General features: G+C 39.7%; 2 protein-coding genes across 3 annotated transcripts; both read right to left on the bottom strand.

Annotated features, from left to right (window-relative positions):
• Nucleotides 1-1022: 1022 nt before the first annotated feature.
• Nucleotides 1023-8838, bottom strand: LOC113664499 (uncharacterized). Of its 2 annotated transcripts, none has more exons than XM_089207718.1 (8): nucleotides 8685-8838; nucleotides 7806-7889; nucleotides 7559-7624; nucleotides 6334-6468; nucleotides 3702-3749; nucleotides 2847-2969; nucleotides 1927-1980; nucleotides 1023-1502 (listed from the first exon to the last, which is right to left on the bottom strand). In XM_089207718.1, exons 1-7 carry the CDS (start codon nucleotides 8770-8772, stop codon nucleotides 1952-1954), a joined length of 573 nt encoding a protein of 190 aa, XP_089063844.1. In that variant the 5' UTR covers nucleotides 8773-8838; the 3' UTR covers nucleotides 1023-1502; nucleotides 1927-1951. The 2 variants fall into 2 exon arrangements, with proteins under 2 accessions (XP_089063844.1, XP_089063845.1); XM_089207719.1 differs by having other exon boundaries at nucleotides 1931-1980.
• Nucleotides 8839-10561: 1723 nt separating this feature from the next.
• LOC113664495 (uncharacterized) lies at nucleotides 10562-19662 on the bottom strand. The gene is made up of 10 exons (XM_027180101.2): nucleotides 19457-19662; nucleotides 18599-18731; nucleotides 17944-18154; nucleotides 17035-17429; nucleotides 15802-16036; nucleotides 15123-15517; nucleotides 13964-14207; nucleotides 13500-13638; nucleotides 12852-13110; nucleotides 10562-12390 (listed from the first exon to the last, which is right to left on the bottom strand). Exons 1-10 carry the CDS (start codon nucleotides 19478-19480, stop codon nucleotides 12155-12157), a joined length of 2271 nt encoding a protein of 756 aa, XP_027035902.2. The 5' UTR covers nucleotides 19481-19662; the 3' UTR covers nucleotides 10562-12154.
• Nucleotides 19663-20623: the final 961 nt, after the last annotated feature.

Below are 20623 nucleotides of genomic sequence, written 5' to 3'. Positions count from 1 at the left end.
GCTCAGAAATCCAATATCAGATCCTCAGTAAAAGAAAAAAAAATGAAAAACTCTTCCCATGGAAGTTACTGATTACGCAACTCGTGCAACGAAAAAAAGAAACTGAGTATATCTGCTCCAAATGATCCCACCGATTGAAGTAAGCAAAGGTTTTCGATTCAAATCTTCTGATCGAGGACAGTTTTTCCCTGGCAATAGGAGATAAATAATATTTATGATAATGTGCCTGATGATAACGAAGTGCACCTTTCACGCAGCACAAACGTTGTGAATTCAACAAAAGTTTTTTTTTGTTTTTCGGTCACACCATCTAAATTCTAAAAGCCAAACCCAATGAATGCTTGAAGCCGATAACTTCAAATGTTGTAAGACACTTATGTATTAACCTTCCCAAGTCGTATATCTAAGTCAGTTGATCTCTGCTGATTTAATGTCGGACAGAACTTTGCAGGGCTCAGTCTAGGGACGCTATATTTGTTCCCTTCCAAAGAAGCACGCGTAAGTATAAGCTTCCTACTGCACACTGGCAATGAATTACTTGAGGGCGGAGGGAACAAATTGTTAACCATTGCATATTCAAGTTTTTTCGTTGCATTAAGGACGGCTCCCTCGACCGTGATTTGCATTTCGTTGATGACTTGGAAATTTTAAAGAATTATTCTTTCTGCTAATGATATAAAACATGAATGTTTTACATAGTCCATGTAATTGAGACTTTTTTTTTTCGATGTCTCGTTAGAACAAATTAGCTCAACCTTTGCATCTTTTTTTAAAATGGAATATATTTTTTAACATATTTCAAAGTGGTCGATTTTAATACTTAAGGGTTTATAAAGGAAAAAAAATAAAAATTAAAACGCAGTGAAATAAAACCAAACGAAAACCAAATACGGGGATGATAGATGAGCAAATTGCATTTAGGAAAAAATTTTGGTTGAGAAAGAATGGCAGATCATCAAAAAAACCTTGACCACTGTATGTGAAGAAGCGATCAATTTAAACCAACAAAGAGAAAACTCTTGTTGCATTTTTCACTTTACTTTTAATGGAAGTTGTAAAAACGCCTTATTCGTGTTTACATTTAAATTTCATATTAAAAATCAACTTTCAGACGCCTAAAACAAATTGCTACATTGCGTAAACTAATTCAAATTTCTACATTCACTGAACCTTCAGGAGATCATAGAGACATAAACCACAATTACACGGTTCGAATTCTGCGTGAAACCAAACCGAGTCCATCGTTCCATTCCAAAGCTTTCAATAATACTCTAGATTCTCCTGAAGTAACAGCCCGATTCGTTTCCAGGGTCCCTCTTCTAACCTTCAGCCAGTCCCTCTCTCCGCTCAGCAGGAGGAAGAGAAAAGGGATCCTGGAAACAAGTTAGACTTTTCTTTTTTTTTTTTTTTTTTTAATTACGCATAAACGGAATCCGAATTATGCGTAACTGGCTTGAAAGTAAAGTTAATGTAATCTGCTCTTGTATCGTCGCCAAGTACATCTGAAATTTAAAAATGAAGAGAAAAAAAGTCAGTGTTTCGTGTCTAAAATGTTTGGAGCTTCTTGAACAGTTTAATTGCTCTAACCATGGGGTTCTTTCCTCATAGCTATAGTTTCCTTATAGGCCTTTTCGTATTTGCAATTTATGGATTTTCATCCACGCGTTTTTTGTTTTTTTTTATCCATCCAAGTTTTCACAAAAGTCCAAACTTATACGAGGTTTACCTCAATCAGGAAGTTTCCAAAATTTAAATGCTCAGGCGATTTGGCGAAGTGTTTGTATTCAAATATTTGAAGATTTATGTAGAGGAATCTATGACGATCTTGATATACTTCGCAGCCGTTTTTAGTAATGTCACGCAATGCCCTCCTCGGAAGAACTTTACTTTAGGGGTTCTTTGCGTGACATCCCCACGAATACGTACCTACCAGCCATTCTGCGTCAGCGCCTTAATACAGATCCCTGGGACAATCTAATGCTGAAACAAGATAAAAAGTTTCAGATCTGTAAAAAATTTCGAGGGCATACGGGATGTATTCGTAATTTTAGGCAACTTTGTATCTGTTGATAGTTTAACACAAACGTTAAAGTTGATCAGGACCCTATGACAGTGAAAAGGAAATTTTGACTGTAAAAAAGCATTTTAGTCCAGAGAAGGTGGAGTGCGTTTACGCGCTTCCCTTTGGATGAACTCGCTGGGTTTTTGTTCCTTCTTTAGTGAAATGGTGGTTCTGATTCCTTCATTATTCATAAAAAGGGAAGCTTGGCACAACGAGAAACCAAATATTACCAAATTGCGTTAACGTGCAAGCACATTCGGCTGTTCGCTTTTTCCGTTTTCTCTCTTGGTATACTATTAGCAGTCAATCCTTTCCGGCGAAATCCGTCGCACAAGCCAACAATAACAACAACAACGAAACAAAACAAAACAAAACAAAAAAATTGCGAAAAACAAACAAACAATATCGATGCCAGCGCAACGCGCAAAAATCTGGGAGTGAGGTACAGATCTCGCGCCTGAAAGAGCATTGTTTTGTTCTTTCTCCAAAAGAACAAGAAAATTTAGAGAGATGCTTATACCGGGAGGCGAGGCTACTTTTCGGAGGTAAGTGGGAGTGGGGACGGGGGCGGGGGGGGGAAGCTTATAAGCAGCAGTGTCCGGTATTTGAGGTTGGGTGCTTTATCGAAAAAATAAAAAAATAATTGTTTTCCGCAACCTTGTTCCCAGCGCCACTCTTCCTGCCACTCCCCTCTTGGGGGCTGGATAAGAGATTCTGGGAACGAGTTTGCGCCTCTCGATGACATTTGAATTTGGAAGTTCTCAAGGATGCTATAGATACTTACGATGACATGTGGCGTAGCAGTATTTCCCCATGTAGTATTTAATTGCACCATACTTGCAAAAAGATTCATATTGGGTACAGTATCTTTGAGCTGGATACATCTTGTCAAGCTCATTTTCGCACACTAAAATGAGAAAAGAAAATGAAAAAAAAATTAATTGAGGTAAAACGTATGCGTCAAAGGTGACATTCACATGACAATCGTTCACATCCCATACATCTAAACACGAGCGAAGATGACTGGGTCCAGCGCATCAAGTCGAGGCTCACTGGTGCAGTTCCCGCGAAAAGGGAATAAGAGAATAATGATTGTGGTTCAAAAGCTTTAACCCTTTAAACTCTAAGAGTGACTAGCATCTAATTTCTCCCTACAGTATTACTCTTGAATCACACATTAAGGTCATGAGAATAAAGGAAATGGTCACCAGGGAAGTAGCCTTTTGATTAGCAAACAAATTCTCCTTCTCAGCACCTTAGCAAATGTATAAAGAACAGTATGGAGAATATGCATACTGACGTTAGGGCGTAAAGGGTTAAACCATCCTTCCAATTCCAAAGTAGGAAAAACTTTCACGAGAACAAAATAATTTTCCAGGGTGAGTGAGTGGAAGCCCAAAGCAACGAGAGGCAACCCAAATGGAAAGCCATTGTTTTAACAAGTGTAACAATAGCCACAAAAATGTCTGTGCTCAAAAAGTACCCAAAGGATTCATTATTGGCTTCGTTCTCGAACAGAGGCTCAGGGCATATCGGAAAAGGCCGGATCCCTCGAGGCTGCACAGTGTGCGTATTTTTTTTCGTTCCAAAAAAAAATCCTCTGCCATAAATCATATTTGGATAAAGCTAAAGTACCTACCACGACTTCCTCCTGGGTTTGGGGCTTTCGTTGGGGCAGAACCAACACCTATAAAACAAAAAATAAAACTGAGAACCAAATTTCGCCGATTCTATCGAAGGACATGGCTTTTGTGTACTTCTTTTCATAAGCCGATCTCTGTCAATTTGACTTAGTTTTTCTCAATCAAACGTTTCTTGGAGTTGCTCTTGAAATCAGTTTAAAGCTGATCAGAGTATCAGAGTAGGAAGGATGCTTCTATCCACGAAAACTTCCTTGAAAAACTCTGTGTCAGTTAATCTTTTTAATTAATTCAATAGTATTGAATTCAAATTCAACTCCCAAAAGTATCACCTCTTTTAAATCAAGGTAACGAGAACAGAGGGTCGGATTGAGAAATCCAAAAGCTCCTGATCGCTAGACAAATTATTCTTGTAAGTATCGCTTTACGGTCACTTCGCTCCAACCAAAGTTAGATCGCTCCGCAATAGAAGTTAATCCGCTCCATGTAAAAAATGTTGAAATGTTGGCGTGAACTTTTTGTCATGTCGATGATCGACTGTTTGAGAAGTCCGAGCCTATGTCATTTCAGCCTCCATTCGCTTTAACTTTCCTTAACACGGATTCTGTACGTATTCATACCCAAAAAGCCGCGTTTTTTTGTTGGAGGAATACTTCAAGCGTCTTTCTTAAATCAACTTGGCATCGCGAACGGCCCTATAGTTTTGCTTACGAGAAGACGACATAATAACCTCATCATACCACTTTTACCTCGCGTGATTGGTTGAAAACTTGCCATGACAACCAACGCACACGCACGATTCATATTTTGAGACTTCACAGCGTCAATCTCTTAACGTACACAAGTTCATCTCTACGAACTAATTAATGTAAATGATAATGTAAGAGATTCATGACAACTCTTCGCGCGTAATAAGATTTTACATTTCAATCAAATTATGTTTCAAGTTTTTTTTTTATTTTCTTAAAGGATATAATTGTGAAAAGCTTCAACTGTTTTTCACTGTTAAGTCCTTGCTCTCATTTGATTTGTTTGTGAGGTTGTTTACCCTGAATGTGTATTCTATTTATTCCATTGGCGATCATTGCTATTATTTTATTTGATGGCTCCTAAAGGTGCCGTCTGTTTGTTTTGTTGTTTTGTTGTTTTATTTGCCTATTCTACCGGTCCATCGAGATATGAACATAGCTTTCAGCAACCATTTGGCTGAACGTTCTTTGGCCTTGCACTCGTCGCAAAACAGTTTGGTCTACAGCTCGCGGTGCTTGCTGTCGTTGGATTCTCTTAAGTTTCCCGCCAGAAATAAGGCGAGACGTATGGGGGATTCCCGTTCCACAAACACAATGTTTCTAACGGAGACAACCGTCCCATTGGAGGCCTTATTGACGCACTCTTACTGGATTTCGGCAAGCAAACTCTTTGCAGACACGTCATTGAAATTTTGACTTTTTTGATTACGTTGCGATTGGAGCTCAATGCTGTTATGATTCCTCGTAAAACAAAGACAGATCCCTTTGATCGCGATTTTCTATTTGGGAAAAACGCGTAAGGATTGAATGATTAGAGCAATTTTTGCTCACTAATTAATTACTGAAGTCTCGCCTTTAAATCAACATTTGTCTGCACCTCACGCGTGGGCAACACGCGTGACAAGAAAACAACAACAACAATACAATCTTGATTACCAAGGTTGGACTTAGCAGTTCAGGGCGTTTCGCTGTAAGTTCACTAATGCAAGAGTGATAAGAACCTTGTAAAATGACACAAACAGCTCAGTTAAGGTGGCATTCAACTTTTTAAAATAAACAAGTTTGAAAGGTTAAGTTCGCGCGTTCCCTGTGTTGTGCCAAAAGACAAGCTTGAATCAACATAACTTCGCACATTACACGTGGTTTTCATTCCAATCGAAGAAAGCATATATGCACTTAACACTAAATTATGTCATGGAGTGAAGTCACTTCTGTCTGGGGCGAACTGATTTGGAGCGGTCTGACCATGCGGCGAAGTGACCGGATACCAGAGGTTTAGTTGATTTGTTAATATAAAGCCCCATAGGGAAGGCGTGATCATTGGAACTTAAAACTTAAAGAACGACTGTAACATGAAGTACACATTTAAATCATAACCAGTACAAATTCCCTAAATGTGATTGGTGGATTAGCTGCTTTATTCTTCACTTATCATTATGAGCAGTTGTAATAGGACAGTTGACTGTAATCGGACACCTGTAGCAGCCAATCATACTTCGTTCTTCAGCCAAATCCACCAGTCACATAACTGATCACAATAACTATAAAAACAACCACTTATCCTTAAAAAAAAACTGTAAAATACCTAAAATTGAGGAATTTTTTACTTTAGGCATTGTCTCTACCAAATATATTTTTCCCAAATGTATTCGTTGTTTTCAGAAATTGGCGCTTTTATGAGTAACTGGTGATAGAACATTGCATGTGTTGTCAAATTCGGTCTGTAATCATACTCAAGATTGACAAGTTGGATCCCCGCTTCGCAGTCGTTTGCTTCTGTCAATGACTCGTATGATTACGGACCGAAATAGATTCCACTCGGTCCTATTACCATTATTAATTATCATGATGTTACACATATTGATCTTCACCATCTACTCACAGAAACCGCAGGATAGTCTGCAATGTGCCTTGACATACTCCTGAATACTTTCATCCGTGTCTTTACAATAATCATATGACTCGCTCTTATACTCTTTGATGGCGTCTGCGCAGTGCTCGTTATCATCCCTGCAGTCTGTAATAAAAAGACAAGCACAGGACAGAGGCGCTCACCTGAGAGAGACTCCTGAAAGCAGAAGGGTAGGGCAAGGGAAGGGTAGGGAAACCTTTAGAGGTGTACCCCTCGGCTTACCATACCTATCTCGTACCCAAACCTTTCACGGCCGAGCATTTCAGTTACAGCTCAGAGGGGATCTGGGTACGAGCTTACTCCACATCTTGACTCTAATTCAGATCGAGGCGTGCAGTCAGTAAAACGGAGAGAACAAACGAACGGCGCCACAGTAGCAGTGAAACGTAAAAAGGAAGCAGGTTTGGGTCCCAGACCTCCCTCGTTTTTTCGCCAAGCCGCTTCTATTGCGCTTTGTTTCACAGACCGAATGCCTTGAACAAGCTAGACATGTCATTTTTTACATCTGTTTAATGATCTGTCCTCTAAAAGTTGGCAAGGTTAGCGAATTCACAACGCATAAACGCGACATTGACGCGTGGTTAAGCTTAGTGATAAATATTTGTACAATTCACCCAAAAATTCAGCTCGTATGATTGTCTGGTTACTTCATTACCTCTATCACTGCATTCGGGGTTGAAAAGACAAATATATTCATTGCCGTAGACAATAGCTCAGTTTGATTTAATATTATCATTTCAGTAGATAATACCAAATTACCCTGTTATACTCTCCCAGCGACGCAGCACCACAGTTTCTCCAGAAACTTAACCCCTTTATTCAGTAGCTCAGTTTGTTGCGTGACACAAAGAGACCGGAAAAGCGTTACTATGATCTTTGCTCTGTTAGAGAGAAGAGGTTGTATTATATTTTCAGCTCGTGTTGACATTCACACGTGATTGCGGAGAAATGTTTTTCTAAATTAGGAAACGTGTGTTGATGCATTTCCACGATCAAATGCTTTTGTGGCTCTTGTTAGAACACAGCCCGATTTTATACCATAATGGTGAAAATCCAGTCCCTATTTCAGACCAAAGCAGTTCAAAACCCAAAGGATTTTTAACTTTCTGGAATTCCTGTCTGCGGACACACGAAATTCCCCAATAAGTAATCTCTGAGTCGTTTAACAGAAGCAAAATTTATACACAAACAATACCTTCGTCCATTCTGAAATTTGCGTCGAACATGCGCCTCAGATGAAATTCACGCAGGGTCCTCAAAGCTGCAGGGAAAAATTCAAATGTTAATTTTAAAGTTGAATTTTTCCCGAGAGGGAGAGAATGAGATTATGATTGTGAATGATTAAAATAAGAGAAAGAACGAAGTGGCGAAAGAGCGTGTCTCTCAATCAGTCAGTGAAGTTAAGTAATAACAGATTAATTGAAGTAATTACTTAACAATACCTCTAGCTCTTAACGCATCGTATTCCCTCTGGTATTTAGCGTCGAGATACTCATTTTTATCATATGCGTCGTAGCGTCTCAAAGCTGTTAAAAAAAATAATAAAAAATTACAGTGCACTTTTGAAGGAAACTTCGTTCGAAAGGAACAACAAAGACGTGCGAACCTCTTTAAAAGCGATCACTAAAATATGTGTTTTTCATGATATTACTACATAAGGATAATTATACGAAGTAAATGAAAGAATTGAAAAAATAGACGCCACGAATTTTTGCCGAAGTTTGGGTAAGAGATTGAAACATTCAAGCTGTAACCAAGCCCGTGAAAAAATCCGTGATGATGTTTGGTTTATAGTGAATTGCTGCCTGTCAGCCGTATTTGGGGCTGTGCCAATTGCAAGTGAAAAAAAAACCCTAATCGCCTGGTGTCGATATCTGATTTTCCCACACGATCAGGAATTTTTTTTAATTTTATTTCATTTTTCACCGTAGCAAATGATGCCAACGATTTCTCCTGTAGTTGTGTGCACAGTAACTGTATTATGATTATTGATACTGAAAGTCGAACTCGCTGGGAAAAACTCACAGTGGGCCAAATTATTTGAAACATTAGATATCCATGGATTATTTACGGAAATGGTTAGTTAGATCTAGAAGTTCCGAATATGCCATAATTCTTTAACTATATTATAGCAAAGGCACGCGTGCAATTAACTTGTGATTTTGTCGTAAATTTAAAAAATCAGAAACGTTTTTCGCTGGAACGTTTATCCCTTTCGTACACGTTTGCTGATGTTTGCACAGTTCGAGTGAAGAATAACCATTGCCAACGAGCAAAGCAACTTATTGTTGCGTTGAAGATAGTCAAACATACATGTTTACCTCGCTCTCGTAGGATATCTCGCAGGGTGTAGCTTTGGACCAGGCCAAAGAGAGCTACAAAACCAAGCAAAAGGAGTATTTTGTCCATTTTGAGGAGAAAATTGTTCAAATTACCAGCTCACTGTTTACGCTCTGCAGGCGGTTAGTTTCAACTGAAGACAAGTACAACGGATTGCTTCAATTTAAGTCTTGTTTTGATTGACACTTTGAAAACGCGGACGCTTCTAACGGAATTTTTGGCGGCTTCCCACGCATAGTCAAAACGTCAGTTTGAGATAGCAATGACTTTTAAGCGTTTTTTTAAAGGGCACTGAAAATATCTTAAAAGAAAGGTTTTACTTTAACATTTGAAAAATAGCAAAATCATTGGTAGAGCTAGATGCACGATCAGTTTTGCTTTTATGTGTCAACCTTTTAAAATCCTGTTAGGGATTTTGGGATTTAATTCAAAAAATGCTCTTTGTCTTGCGCACACAACAAACAAATTACATCGATGAAAACAATTGCCAGATTTATCACAACAGGGGTCGATTATTCCCCGGTAACAAAAAAATCGTAGCCGGCAAAGTCAATATTTATACAATATTTGGAGGGAAAAGACGTTAAGAATAAAATTTATGGTCGAAATTACCAAATTTAGGATTAAACGTCGCGAACACAAGAAAGTTTATACTTTAGCGTTTGTGGGAGTTTGAAAATATCTCAAGTTCGTTTCCTATCATTTGTCAAATTGTTATCATCCGCGAAATGGGAGTCTTCTTCCGATGTCAACGAGTTAATGACCTTTGTAGATGGACATTCAAAATCTCTGGAATATTTAAACTTTCTTTTCATTTCTAGAAAAAAAAACTGCTTTTAGTGAAGCATTCCGTGTCTCAAATAGTAAGGAAAGGTATTTTAGCGAAACAGATTTGCGTCGTGGGAGGAAATATTTATCTAGAAGGGTCGCAAATAAATTGTTTTGCAAGGTTATCGTGTTTTTCCTTCTGTTATGACCTTCAAAAGATCGAGAGTAATTTCAAGCTTTAGTTGATAGCATTAGGAGGATCTTTTGTTATTTCTCAAAGCATCACGCGATTTCGAGGCGTCTCTGGTCAAAAAATTCGTTAGTGAGAAGATTTGTCCTTATTCAGGTGTGGCAGAATTTTAAAATTCCTCTGCTAGTGCCAGCCCGCCCTCTGAAATTTTTATCCCTTATAAGTTGTGATGAAAACCAGAAAAAGCTATGAAACACAATATTTTTTTGCTAGCCTCGTTTTACACTCAATTTGTGTTAGGAAGCATAGCCGGTTGCCCTCGCCGCGTTTGGTTATCTCTGCAGAGCGAAAGAAACTGCGATAACTAGTTCTTTTGTATTTAAGATTATGACTGGATAATTCCTCAATCCGCGTAATTCTTTCTATGTCTGTCAAATGTATACACTACACAGGAAGCAAAAGGAAATAATCTCAACGAACATTATTGTAAACCAATCAACAAACTCGTATGGAAAAAATAGTTTGTCTTTACAGCACCGGTTAAGTTTCTAATAACACACTAATCTTTGCGGCACACTGCCCTGTGTAAGCTGTTTTATCAGCGCAGCCAGGAAAAATTGAAGGCGTTTCTTGGGCTGATTCCATACATTGTGCACATGCATGCAGGCGCCAAATGTTTAGGGAGCAAATAACGGACCGAACCACGTCAATGACTGCTAAATGGGGGAGATTAGATAGGATTAAAAATACGAACCTGAAGTTGGCGTGAATTTTAATACATGGTCATTGTAAGAGGTACATGAGAGCTTTTGTCATCCTCTTTTATTTGGAAAGACCGGTCGCGATCGCGTCGATCGAGCAGTATAATATTCGTATGCACAAACGAGGCGTAAAGTTTGATTTTTCTTAGAATAGAATTAAATAGAATAGTTTTATTTGAATAGAAACGTCGCAGTCCGCAGACTGAATTGCGTTAAAATACAATTATGATAATTAGTAAAGTAAAAAATTGATAACAGTGATTTACAATAATGTTAGGAACTATGGTATTCAAATAAGTTAAAAAAATTTATTTAAAAAATTCTATACTACTCAATGAAGTCTAACCAAAGTCCCCCATAAGATGTTGCAAGGCGCCATGAGCTTGTGGATATTTCGTGTTTTTGAGGGTTCCGCGAAAGTGCTTTGACACAAGAGAAAAAGACAAAACAAATAATAGCACATCATTCTCTTTTGTCTTAGAGGAAAGTTTTTGTTACGACACTTTTATTAATCCTATTGTATGGTATTTGATTCACAAATACCAATCTAATCATCAGTTCTAACTAATCAGTTCATAAAGAAATTTATAAAGACATTTCAGTGTACATTACGTAATAAAGAGTGCTGAGAGTCTGCGGCTTAAATCATGGAACAACTAAGTTAGCATGAGCCCCATTTAAAGATTATTGCATGGTCACAACACAGGCAGACCACACTATGTGTTCGTGGGTAATTATTTTTGACATAAGACGAACAAAATCTATGAAGTTTACAAATGAAGCTCTGAAAATTGTCTATTTAAACTTCATCTCGGTCTCAATATCTCAATAAAGTTAAACGAAATGTTAATCGATGCATTTGTGATATTTTTTGCCTTCATGAGCCGTTTGGAGCGTTCTTTCGCAGAATTGTCTTTGGCTGGCCTAAAGTAAAAAAGACGCTGCAAACGGGCCATGGAGGCGAAAAATATCGCAAATGCATCGATTAACATTTCACTTAACTATATTGAGATATTCCGACCAATATGTAATTTTTATATGCAATTTTCAGAGCTTTATTCCTAACCCTCACAGATTTCGTTCGTCTTATGTCAACAATAATTAACCTCAAACACATAGTGTGGTCTGCCTGTGGTCACAATCAAATCCCAGTGATTCGAGTCCTGCCTGTCTTATTTCCCCCTGTATTAAAATGAAACATTCCAGTTTTAGATTCCCTCTTTCGGATCGCTTAAAATATTTTCATTAATATTCTCATAGACAATTAAATGAAAATGATAGGGGCAAGGGTATTATTTCCATAATCTTTTATGGATGCCAGGTCTAGGCAGGTCGAGAGATCCTGGGTATGAGGTCTAGGTTGCAAAGGCAACTTGGTCCATAGCGTTACCGCTGTTTTGTCCTGGTGTTCAGATTTAATTAAATTTAAATTTAGTGCTGTGAAAACAGTCGGCGTCAAGCTATTTAATTCACAATGCTTCTGCTCCTGTTTAATACTCGATCTCAACTGAATAGGAACGGTCTTGTGCACGATGATTAACCTTACAACCTACTGGTAAATGGTATTACTGCATGCAAATTTTACATCATTTTCATGACTAATCATTTTCCTTCGACGAAGGAGAGAGAGAGGTAACGTGCATCTGGTGGCCCTCTCTTTGCCACGCCCTTTGTTTGGACTCTAACCAGGCCAGTTGGAGTTGTACTACCTAAACCCCAACCAAATATTAAATTACGTAATGAGATAAAAATCTGGATTGGCAATTGTTATGTAACAAGATGATTCTTTTTCATAGTCGTACGCCAACAGACCAGAGTTGTCTTGCGTCAAAGCGTTGGAGAAGTAGCATCTCCATTTCTTGGCTCTTGAATCTTTCGTTCCGTCGAACAGGGCATACAGGGGAGATGAACATCCATCCTTTGTCATTCCCTCACAGAAGAGATTTCTTTTGGAGCTGATAACCTCGTCTGAAAAGGAAACCAACGTATAGAAAAGAAGCTATTTTTAATTTTCAAACCTTTTATAAATTGCATTCCCAATTGCAGCTTTAAAATGCAGGTTTAAGTCAAATGTTGCATATCGACCAGGAGGATCTGATGCAACATCAAATATTATTAACAGTAAACTGAATGAAAAAACGTTTCACAGAAATAGAACAACTAATGCCACGAATGAAAGGTGAGTAAAGTACTGGGCCGAGATTTCGTCCCCATATATGGTACTGTTCCACGTGTTTACAACGGGACGTTGTGTGTGTGTGTTTCCTTTCGAATAAGCCGAGAATTGTAAGTGGGAGTTAACTGAAGCGTTGTGATAAAATCGTCAAATCAAGTGAGTAAATTGTGAATTAATAAGGAAACGTGGTACAGCTTTTTCACGTTTTCGACACCTTGGCAAAAGGCACACAATTCAAAGACAACCTACAGACCTGGAAACGTGCACTCTGCCGACGTCTCCCTAGTAACTTGACCCACCACCTGACCAGAAAGGAGCGATGACCAGTCGAAAAAGTTTCCTCCCGTAGAATCACATCCTCGATACATCGCAAGCAATATCGTCGTAGACAGCGTCCTGTTCCAAATGTTCAAATGGCTGATCTCCCCGACAAGACCGTGCTCCTGTTTAATTGTATCTGAGCCAGTTCTGTACCTTTGTCCGAGCAATAATTCACCCTTTCCTTTAATTTCCTGATAATTAAAAAAATATATGTGTTAGTAAGACACGCAAAAACAACGACAACAACAACAACAAAATGGGTATAAGAAAAATCTGTACTCGAGTTTAAAAGCCCATCGAGCAGGACGTTATCCCGTTTTCCTTACCACGAAGCTACTTCCCCTTTGGTATGATATTAGGATAGTGAAATATTAACCCCCAGTATTTCATCCTACTTCCCTGACAATTGCGCGCATCCATTTACTCTCCAAAATGGAAAGAGGCGCTGCAGAGTTATGTGTTCTGCCTAGGAACACCCGTCCAGTACTCGAACCCAGACCTCTCGATCCGGAGTAACTAACTATTGGAATACCGCGTCTAAACGAGACACATTTACTCAAAAAAAAATTATATATACTACCACGCCCGGCTGAAGGCCAGAGCCACTTTCGACACTTTCTCCATTGACGTATAGCTTCCAGTTTCCTGCGCCATTTTCCCACGTGACACAAATATGTTGCCACCCAGTTTCTTCAAAGAAGTCGTCATAGTCAACATTCCTGTTAAGCAGTGAAAATGTGAATCAATCATCTAATTTCTCCTTACAATATCACCCCTGAATCATACGTTAAGGTCCAGAGAATAAAGGAAATGATCACCAAATAGAGAGGCTTTTGATTGTTAAACAAATTCTCCTTGTTCTCCTTGGCGTACAGTATGGAGAATAAGCATACTGATCCTCTCTCTTCTCTCCCTCCCTTGAGAAAGAGACTGGAGACGGGATAGGTATAATCCAACTAAGGGCCATAACGTCACGTGATTTCGTAATGGCAGTGACGCCACAGCATAGTCATACTCACATCAGCAGAGAGGTATTTTACTCACAGAAATTTATTGTTGACGATGATGGTGAACGACTTCGGATCGCTAGGCCTTGGCCGCATACCGATGGCATTCCGCATCTCACTTGTTCTGTAGGTAAACAACGTCATCATCTCTGATTGATAGACAGACACCCATACGCACGCTGTGAACTTCACAATGGTCTCGTCTGTCGTGGCGTCATAAAGTTGGACATATGATGGGTTGGTTTGTGATGCAAAAACATACTTGAAGTCCATATTTGGACCTGGAACAAAACAGCAATATCCTAAGTAGATATCATGTGCATTGGGCCAGTGGATTTATGGAGGTCTCGCCTCATTGCAAGTTCGCCCCCAATCTGCCCGCCCCCATCGCGAAGAGTTCACTCCATTAAATGAAAAACGCGCTTTTTAAACAACCAATATATTTACTAATTTCCATTCATCCCGCGGCTTCGACCCCTTTTTCCGCGGCGTCGCCGCCACTTAAAACCTTTACAAACGATCCGGTTTGGCTAACTAAAATAATTTCTCAATGAAATTACCTATCAGAAGATCATTAGAGCAACTGCATATGCACTATGTATTCTTTGAACTCCTTCTTAAAAACCTACAGCACAACACTGAACTGCAGAAACCTTCTTCCCCCCGAGACTTTGCAAAATTGAAAATAAGTAAATCAACCAAAAGGACGAGCAAATCATGACTGTGGTTATGTTCCCCTTGACTGAAAATATGCTTATTATGCTGGCAGTGCTATTTTTATGAACAAGTAAAAAATTATGCTCGTTTTTCCAAATAAACTATAACTTATGTTAGCAACTTATATGAGGGCCTAGCAAGTAGGCTGTCACTAATGGCGCCTAGGTACGAGTGTTTCATAGCCCGGGGGAAATTAGAGTTCTTGATCTACGCGAACCAACGAAAGGTCTGCAAGAGGTCTGGCACTAAAAATGACACAACCTGTCATCTGTCACCAATCAGGAGGCTGCGTACGTGGGCGAACGCAGATGATGAAAAGAACAATATTGTCCTTGGGGCTCTCATTATTAGTGCCAGACCCCAGGAACCCTCTAACCGACTCGTCTGAAATCTTCCTAGGGCGTAGGAACCCGCGTCTTGCGGCATCAATAATGCGAGTGTGATCGCAGGCTTACTACCAAACAATCAGTAATACTCACGTTTCGGTGGATCCTGGGAAATGGAAACAACTTCAACCTGACCGTAAGCCTGACCTCGTATGACGTCTTTCCAAGCCACAGTGTTCCCATTCTCTGTGCCAGATCCTGTTGCTATGTCAACTAGAGCGAAAGAGTGCACCACGAAATTCCACAGGTTTAAGTGACTCAAGAAGCCGACAAGTGATTGGTGTGCAACAAAACTTCCTCCAAGGTTATCCTGTTCTTGACCGAAGATAAGAATCCCGCCTCCGCGGATAACATCCCCATTTCCGTACCCAGTTACCACTCTCATCAATGAGCCATCTATATAAAACTTAAATTCACCTCCATTGTTTGTCCACGTGACACAAGCATGATGCCAGTGTTTGTCCAGAAAGGGAGCCCTGAATGCCTGTCTGAAATGAAACGACAACAGAAAATAGTCAATTAAGGAACAGTAGCATCCTCCTCAATATCTGCAGAGTGTATAAATACCCTTCGCGGCATCGGAGGCCCATCGATGCAGTCCTTGTTTTTTTTCTCGGAACGAACTAAGGGATCGACTTTCCTTTTTTGTCTCCCTTCTTACTCGACTCGAGGACACCAGCAGGCCTGAATCCCAGACTTTGTCATTCGGACTCCACTCCACCAACAATTTCTTTTTCTCCAAACAGTAAAATGAGCTGAGAGGTATACTTACAACCTTTTATTGTTGATAAACATTCGTATCGTCAGGTCTTTCCTCAGCAAGAGAACCAGAGCGTTTGGCGATTCACTGTTAGCATAACTAAGAGAAGTGGCCTCTGCCTGTATGAAGACGAGTTTTGTCCACTGGCAGAGAGTAAAGGCCTGGAACGAGGGCAGTGACCCAGAATATTTTATCCGATCAACAGCTGTCATGGCTGGAAATTTCAAGGAGACTTTGGAAGAGAGATCTAGAGGAAAAACGAAATTAATTAAACAAAATATAAAAAGAAATAAAAATATGAAGAACATTCAGTCACGTTTTCTAAACATAATTCCTTCATGAATCATGTGAAAAGGTAAGTGTGCTGCCATGTCATTGTTGAGATGTAACACAACGAGGCTCTTCGCTGCGTCGTTGCGTGACATCCCCAACATCTCATAGCGCCTGTGGGGTTGTGCGTGCATATTTGCCATCCAAGCCTATGATACGTGATCATTGATACTAGTGCGCCGTGCAGAAATCTGGCGGTGAAACGGCCGAAAACTCACTCCCAGAGTATCGCGCGGCGCATTAAAATCAATTTTTTCGCTGAGTTTTTCAACTCGCGCGACAGATTTCGCGAAAAAGGACAAACTACTCCTAGTCAGGAGCCCATTAGTAATGGACTCCTGTCCTAGTCTGGATTCAGGGTCTCTTCTCAAATCAAATCAAAAAGCGGCATGATTCCTTGTGTCAAAAAGTTTTCCAGTATCATTCCTTTAAATTTTCGAGCTCATAGCAACGTAAACATTATGGGCTACAATTCTTTTAGAGATGACCACTGAGCGTATCCACGCCATAGCAACTTGGCCCTATTGTTTTCGTAACAACTGGACCCTTCTGTGCTATCTGTTTCAGTCCATAAGATGTTTTGCAATGACCTTTCTGTACTCTGGGGACCATTCATTATTTGTCACCTGCGGGAGGAGGGGATGGCAGGATTTTGGTACTTTTCGACAATGGAGGGTGGGAGGGGGGAAGGAGTCAGTCGTTGCTTACAGAGTATAAAGGAAGGACTATAGAAAATTGAATAACAATGAGGGGAGGAGGGGAGGGGCATCATTAGAATAGTACTGAGCCTTAGGGGGGTAAGGTGATTATATTGTGAGACAGCCAAAATCCTCTCAACATCACCCCACCCCTCCCCCTCAGGCGATAAATTCTAAGCGGTCCCCTATTTCTACTAATAAGGTACCAATTACTTACCAGGTCCGCTGCAAATTGACCCTTCTGTCAACACAACGTTGCCCTCCAGAACATTTCTGAAAAGCGGCCAGCTTACGAGATTGCCCACGCGACTCGAACAATTTGTAGCCAAATTGTATACTTCGTTCTCCTCCATGGCATAATCCCACATGTTCACTCCATTGATGTTGCCAGTGAACGAGTTGCCTTCTTGGAATATTCCTTTACTTTTCACAAGCTGACCCAACACCAATGGTTGGCTGAATTCAAACTCAGTGTCTCCTCCGCAGCCGGTAAATTTGCGCCGTTTGTTTGTTTTTCCGTCGATGTACGCCGCACAAATGCGCGTTGACCGCTGCCAGGTGATACAGATGCTGTGCCAAATCCCATTGTTCAACGGAGTGCTGTAAAAATCCCTGTGGTACGAAACAATTTCGAAGATCTCAGTAGACAAGCAGCAGACTTCTCCGCACGTGCTTGTAAAAATCGTGAACATACTGAATCAGCGCAAATAGTGGATATAGGATAAATACCATGTGGATTTAGTGTCGCAATGCTGTATGAAATGAAAATAACTACACCCAATCGCAAGAAAGAACCGATGAAAACTCGAAAGAAGAAACGGAAGCACTGCAGAGAGGGAAAAAATGCGAGCAACCGTATGAGGGATGATTTACTTTCGTAGGTGATTGGTTGAGTGATCAATTGGCGCCAAACAATTAATCCAATCACGACGCGAGTAAGCAAAAGCAAAACAATGTAGCGATTTAATTGGTTGTCGTAGATGTGGATTGAGTTCTGTAGGCCAGTCGAAGAGGGTTGTGAGGCAAAACCAACACAGTCGTGGATCAATCTCAACGCTCTGTTGAAAATTGCTCTAAACTAGGGAAAGTTAGCTTCATTTACTATTGTAGATGTTAATATTCCTACCTTTTGGCTCCTTTTAAGGAGAAGTTGCACTGCGAATATTCATCACAAATTAGATCAAGGTCGCCGCCTACAAGCCCAAATGATCCTGACTGAGTTGTTTGAAACCAGATGCAAAACGTCAAGGCGTTAATGGGCTCATTCGAAATGGCCATGCTTACATTGTTGGACAAACTTTTTGCCTGGAATTTCAAATCGTAGTCTTTGGACTTTTCTGTGAACACAAAATTTTAAAGATGAGGTCAAAAGCAGATAAAACGCAGAAGCAATTTGGATTACAAACGGCTTCCATGTCATTTGTCAGTCTTTATTTTGAACGTGAGAGAAATTCCAAGGAAGTTATTTATCTGCTCGCTCGATTTTTAACTTTTGCTGGGCAGACGATCAATATGCAACCCTTAACCCTTTTACTCCCAAGATGTCATCAGTAATTCTCCTTACTGCCGACCATGCAATTCTTGCGTTGTTAGTTTGGAGAATTTGGTATTGGATCAACTAAATAATTCCCTGATTGGTATTTTTCTTTATTCTCAATTCTCATCGCTTGTGTGCTTGAAATGGCATTGATTTTGTTCAGAGAAATTCTGTCTTGTCATTTTGATGTCAGCCAAGATAATCCCAGAGTTCCTAGCGCATTACGCTAGCACCCAGTCCTCACCTGTCCAGTTTTGGCACACGTCACCAGTGTGAAGGATATCGCAGTCACAAACGAAATCGAACGGAATATCTATTCTACACAAGGTAATGCATTTACCGCCATTTTGACACGGTGACGATGAACATCCGGCGCTCTGTGGAAACGATAAATGACGTTGTTAATTGATAAGGACCAATCTCGTTCCTAGGTATTTCTTGGTCAATTTTTTTCAAGATGGTGTCGTAACGCCATCTTGAAACTGACTGAGTAATCTCTGAGGATGAGAAAGGAACGATTTTTTGGTTTTTTTTTGGTTTTTTTGTTTTTTTTTTTGCGTGTAAGGTTATCGCAATTAATTGATAGAGGAATTGCAAGTTAGGGACCTACTCGACTCACTCTCTCGTCTGGACCCTTTAGATCCAACCACAAATTCTTACTTCTATTTGCCATACCTGGCCGCGAAAATCACTTCAGAGAACTCAGTTCCCTTGTGGAAGATACTTTTGGAAGAGATATTATAAAGCTGCTTCGTTCGAGGATCTCGCTAAAAAGAAAGAGGCCGTTGTGGACTGGGCACATTCTCGTCCCCATTCTCGTCCTCACTCGATTTCGCGGTTCGCTTGGGCCTTAGCTTGGCACGAGAAATCGAAGGATTACCTATTCAAAGGCTCTGGAGACTTGAAGAATCTTTGAGCTTTAAAGACAACTTTGGACTGCGTGATGGGAAAAATTCGTCACGGAAATCTTGTTCCACACGAAGGAAACGCTTTCCTGTCTAGATAAATTATTCAAGGCTATTTATTTAACTACCTATACCATCTACTGATCCATAGCCTTGATACATAACTTTCAAACGTTTACAGCATTGCTACTATTTACCCTTCCAGCATCATAATAAATCATATCTCCTTGCACCGTATAATTTTCAGGTTTCGTATAGACGCTTTCGCTGCTCAGCTCACAAAGGTGGAGGGGGCCTGAAACCCGGAAGTTGTAGGATCGACATCGAGAATCCTTAAAGCAAGCGAACGAGCAATCAAAAACATCCGGAGCCTGGAGCGAGACAATGATATGACCTATCAAAGCAAACCCTGAAAAAGATAACGAGAAAATATACAAGAAAGAAACCCATAAATATAAAAAGTAATATTTTATTTTTGATTGTTAAGTATAAATTTTCGCTTTAAAAACTAGACAAAAAGGAAAAACTGGGTTTATACGAGATCGCGAACAACTTTTAATATGAAAGAGTCCCATTAAGGAGCATCGAAAAGTTCCTTTTAAGAGAGTCTCACTAGGGTTTCGATTTTTTCCGGCTAAAGCTTCAAATTTTGGCCAATTTACGGCTAACGGTTCACATCTTTCCGTTATCCTGATTACAGTTAACTGAAATTTTTTTACGGTTACCTTTTTTCTTCTTCTTATAGGATATATTTATTTTCATTTGAAGAGCTTCTTGTTGAAAACGATGAATAACTCATTTCAGATGCTATTGTCACAGCATCTGCGACATAGCACACTTTATGCTGTTGGTCACTATCACGGAAAACATCCTTTATTATAGGTCTCCGCTAGCAAGAAGGAACGCAGAAAATGGCTTTGTTTCGGCCCGTTGGTTCATTCAATTTGCTCGCACGAAGACCATTTTTAAGTAATTTTTCATAGCCTTTTACCTCAAATCACTACATTTTTACAAAGGATTGACAAGAATTGTAAGAAAATAAACAAGTAGAAACCGCTAAAATTACTTAAACTCATTAGTTTTATCGCGTATAATTGTTCGATTTTCTTCATTGTCCTAATGGATTTTAGGTTTGATTAAATACAGCTTTACCAATGAAAGGACTTTTTAAAACATTAGGAAATAAATCACTTCCAATAAATTTGTCGGTATTATACTCGAAATGCTTAATGATATATCATGATCCCCTTAGTCTAACCGATAAAACAAACACAGCTTCACCATCTAGAAACGCTTGGTGAAACGGTCTGAAAATAAATTAGCGCATGGTAGAAATACTTACGTAATCTCATTAGCTAAGTTGT

Source organism: Pocillopora damicornis, chromosome 5, assembly GCF_964200805.1.
Source record: "Pocillopora damicornis chromosome 5, jaPocDami1.2, whole genome shotgun sequence".
Classification (NCBI taxonomy): Eukaryota; Metazoa; Cnidaria; class Anthozoa; order Scleractinia; family Pocilloporidae; genus Pocillopora; species Pocillopora damicornis.
This window is presented reverse-complemented; position numbering and strand designations above follow the sequence as displayed.

Excerpts from the sequence above, each read along its gene's own strand:
- LOC113664499 (XM_089207718.1), bottom strand. The coding sequence starts at position 8,772 with ATGGACAAAATACTCCTTTTGCTTGGTTTTGTAGCTCTCTTTGGCCTG. Across the intron at positions 7,625-7,805 it reads CGATGCGTTAAGAGCTAGAG|CTTTGAGGACCCTGCGTGAA; the intron begins GTATTGTTAAGT and ends TTTTCCCTGCAG. Across the intron at positions 6,469-7,558 it reads AAATTTCAGAATGGACGAAG|ACTGCAGGGATGATAACGAG; the intron begins GTATTGTTTGTG and ends TTTTTATTACAG.
- LOC113664495 (XM_027180101.2), bottom strand. The coding sequence starts at position 19,480 with ATGATTTATTATGATGCTGGAAGG. Across the intron at positions 15,518-15,801 it reads TTTATCAACAATAAAAGGTT|ACAGGCATTCAGGGCTCCCT; the intron begins GTAAGTATACCT and ends GTTTCATTTCAG. Across the intron at positions 13,111-13,499 it reads CTGGCCTTCAGCCGGGCGTG|GAAATTAAAGGAAAGGGTGA; the intron begins GTAGTATATATA and ends TTTAATTATCAG.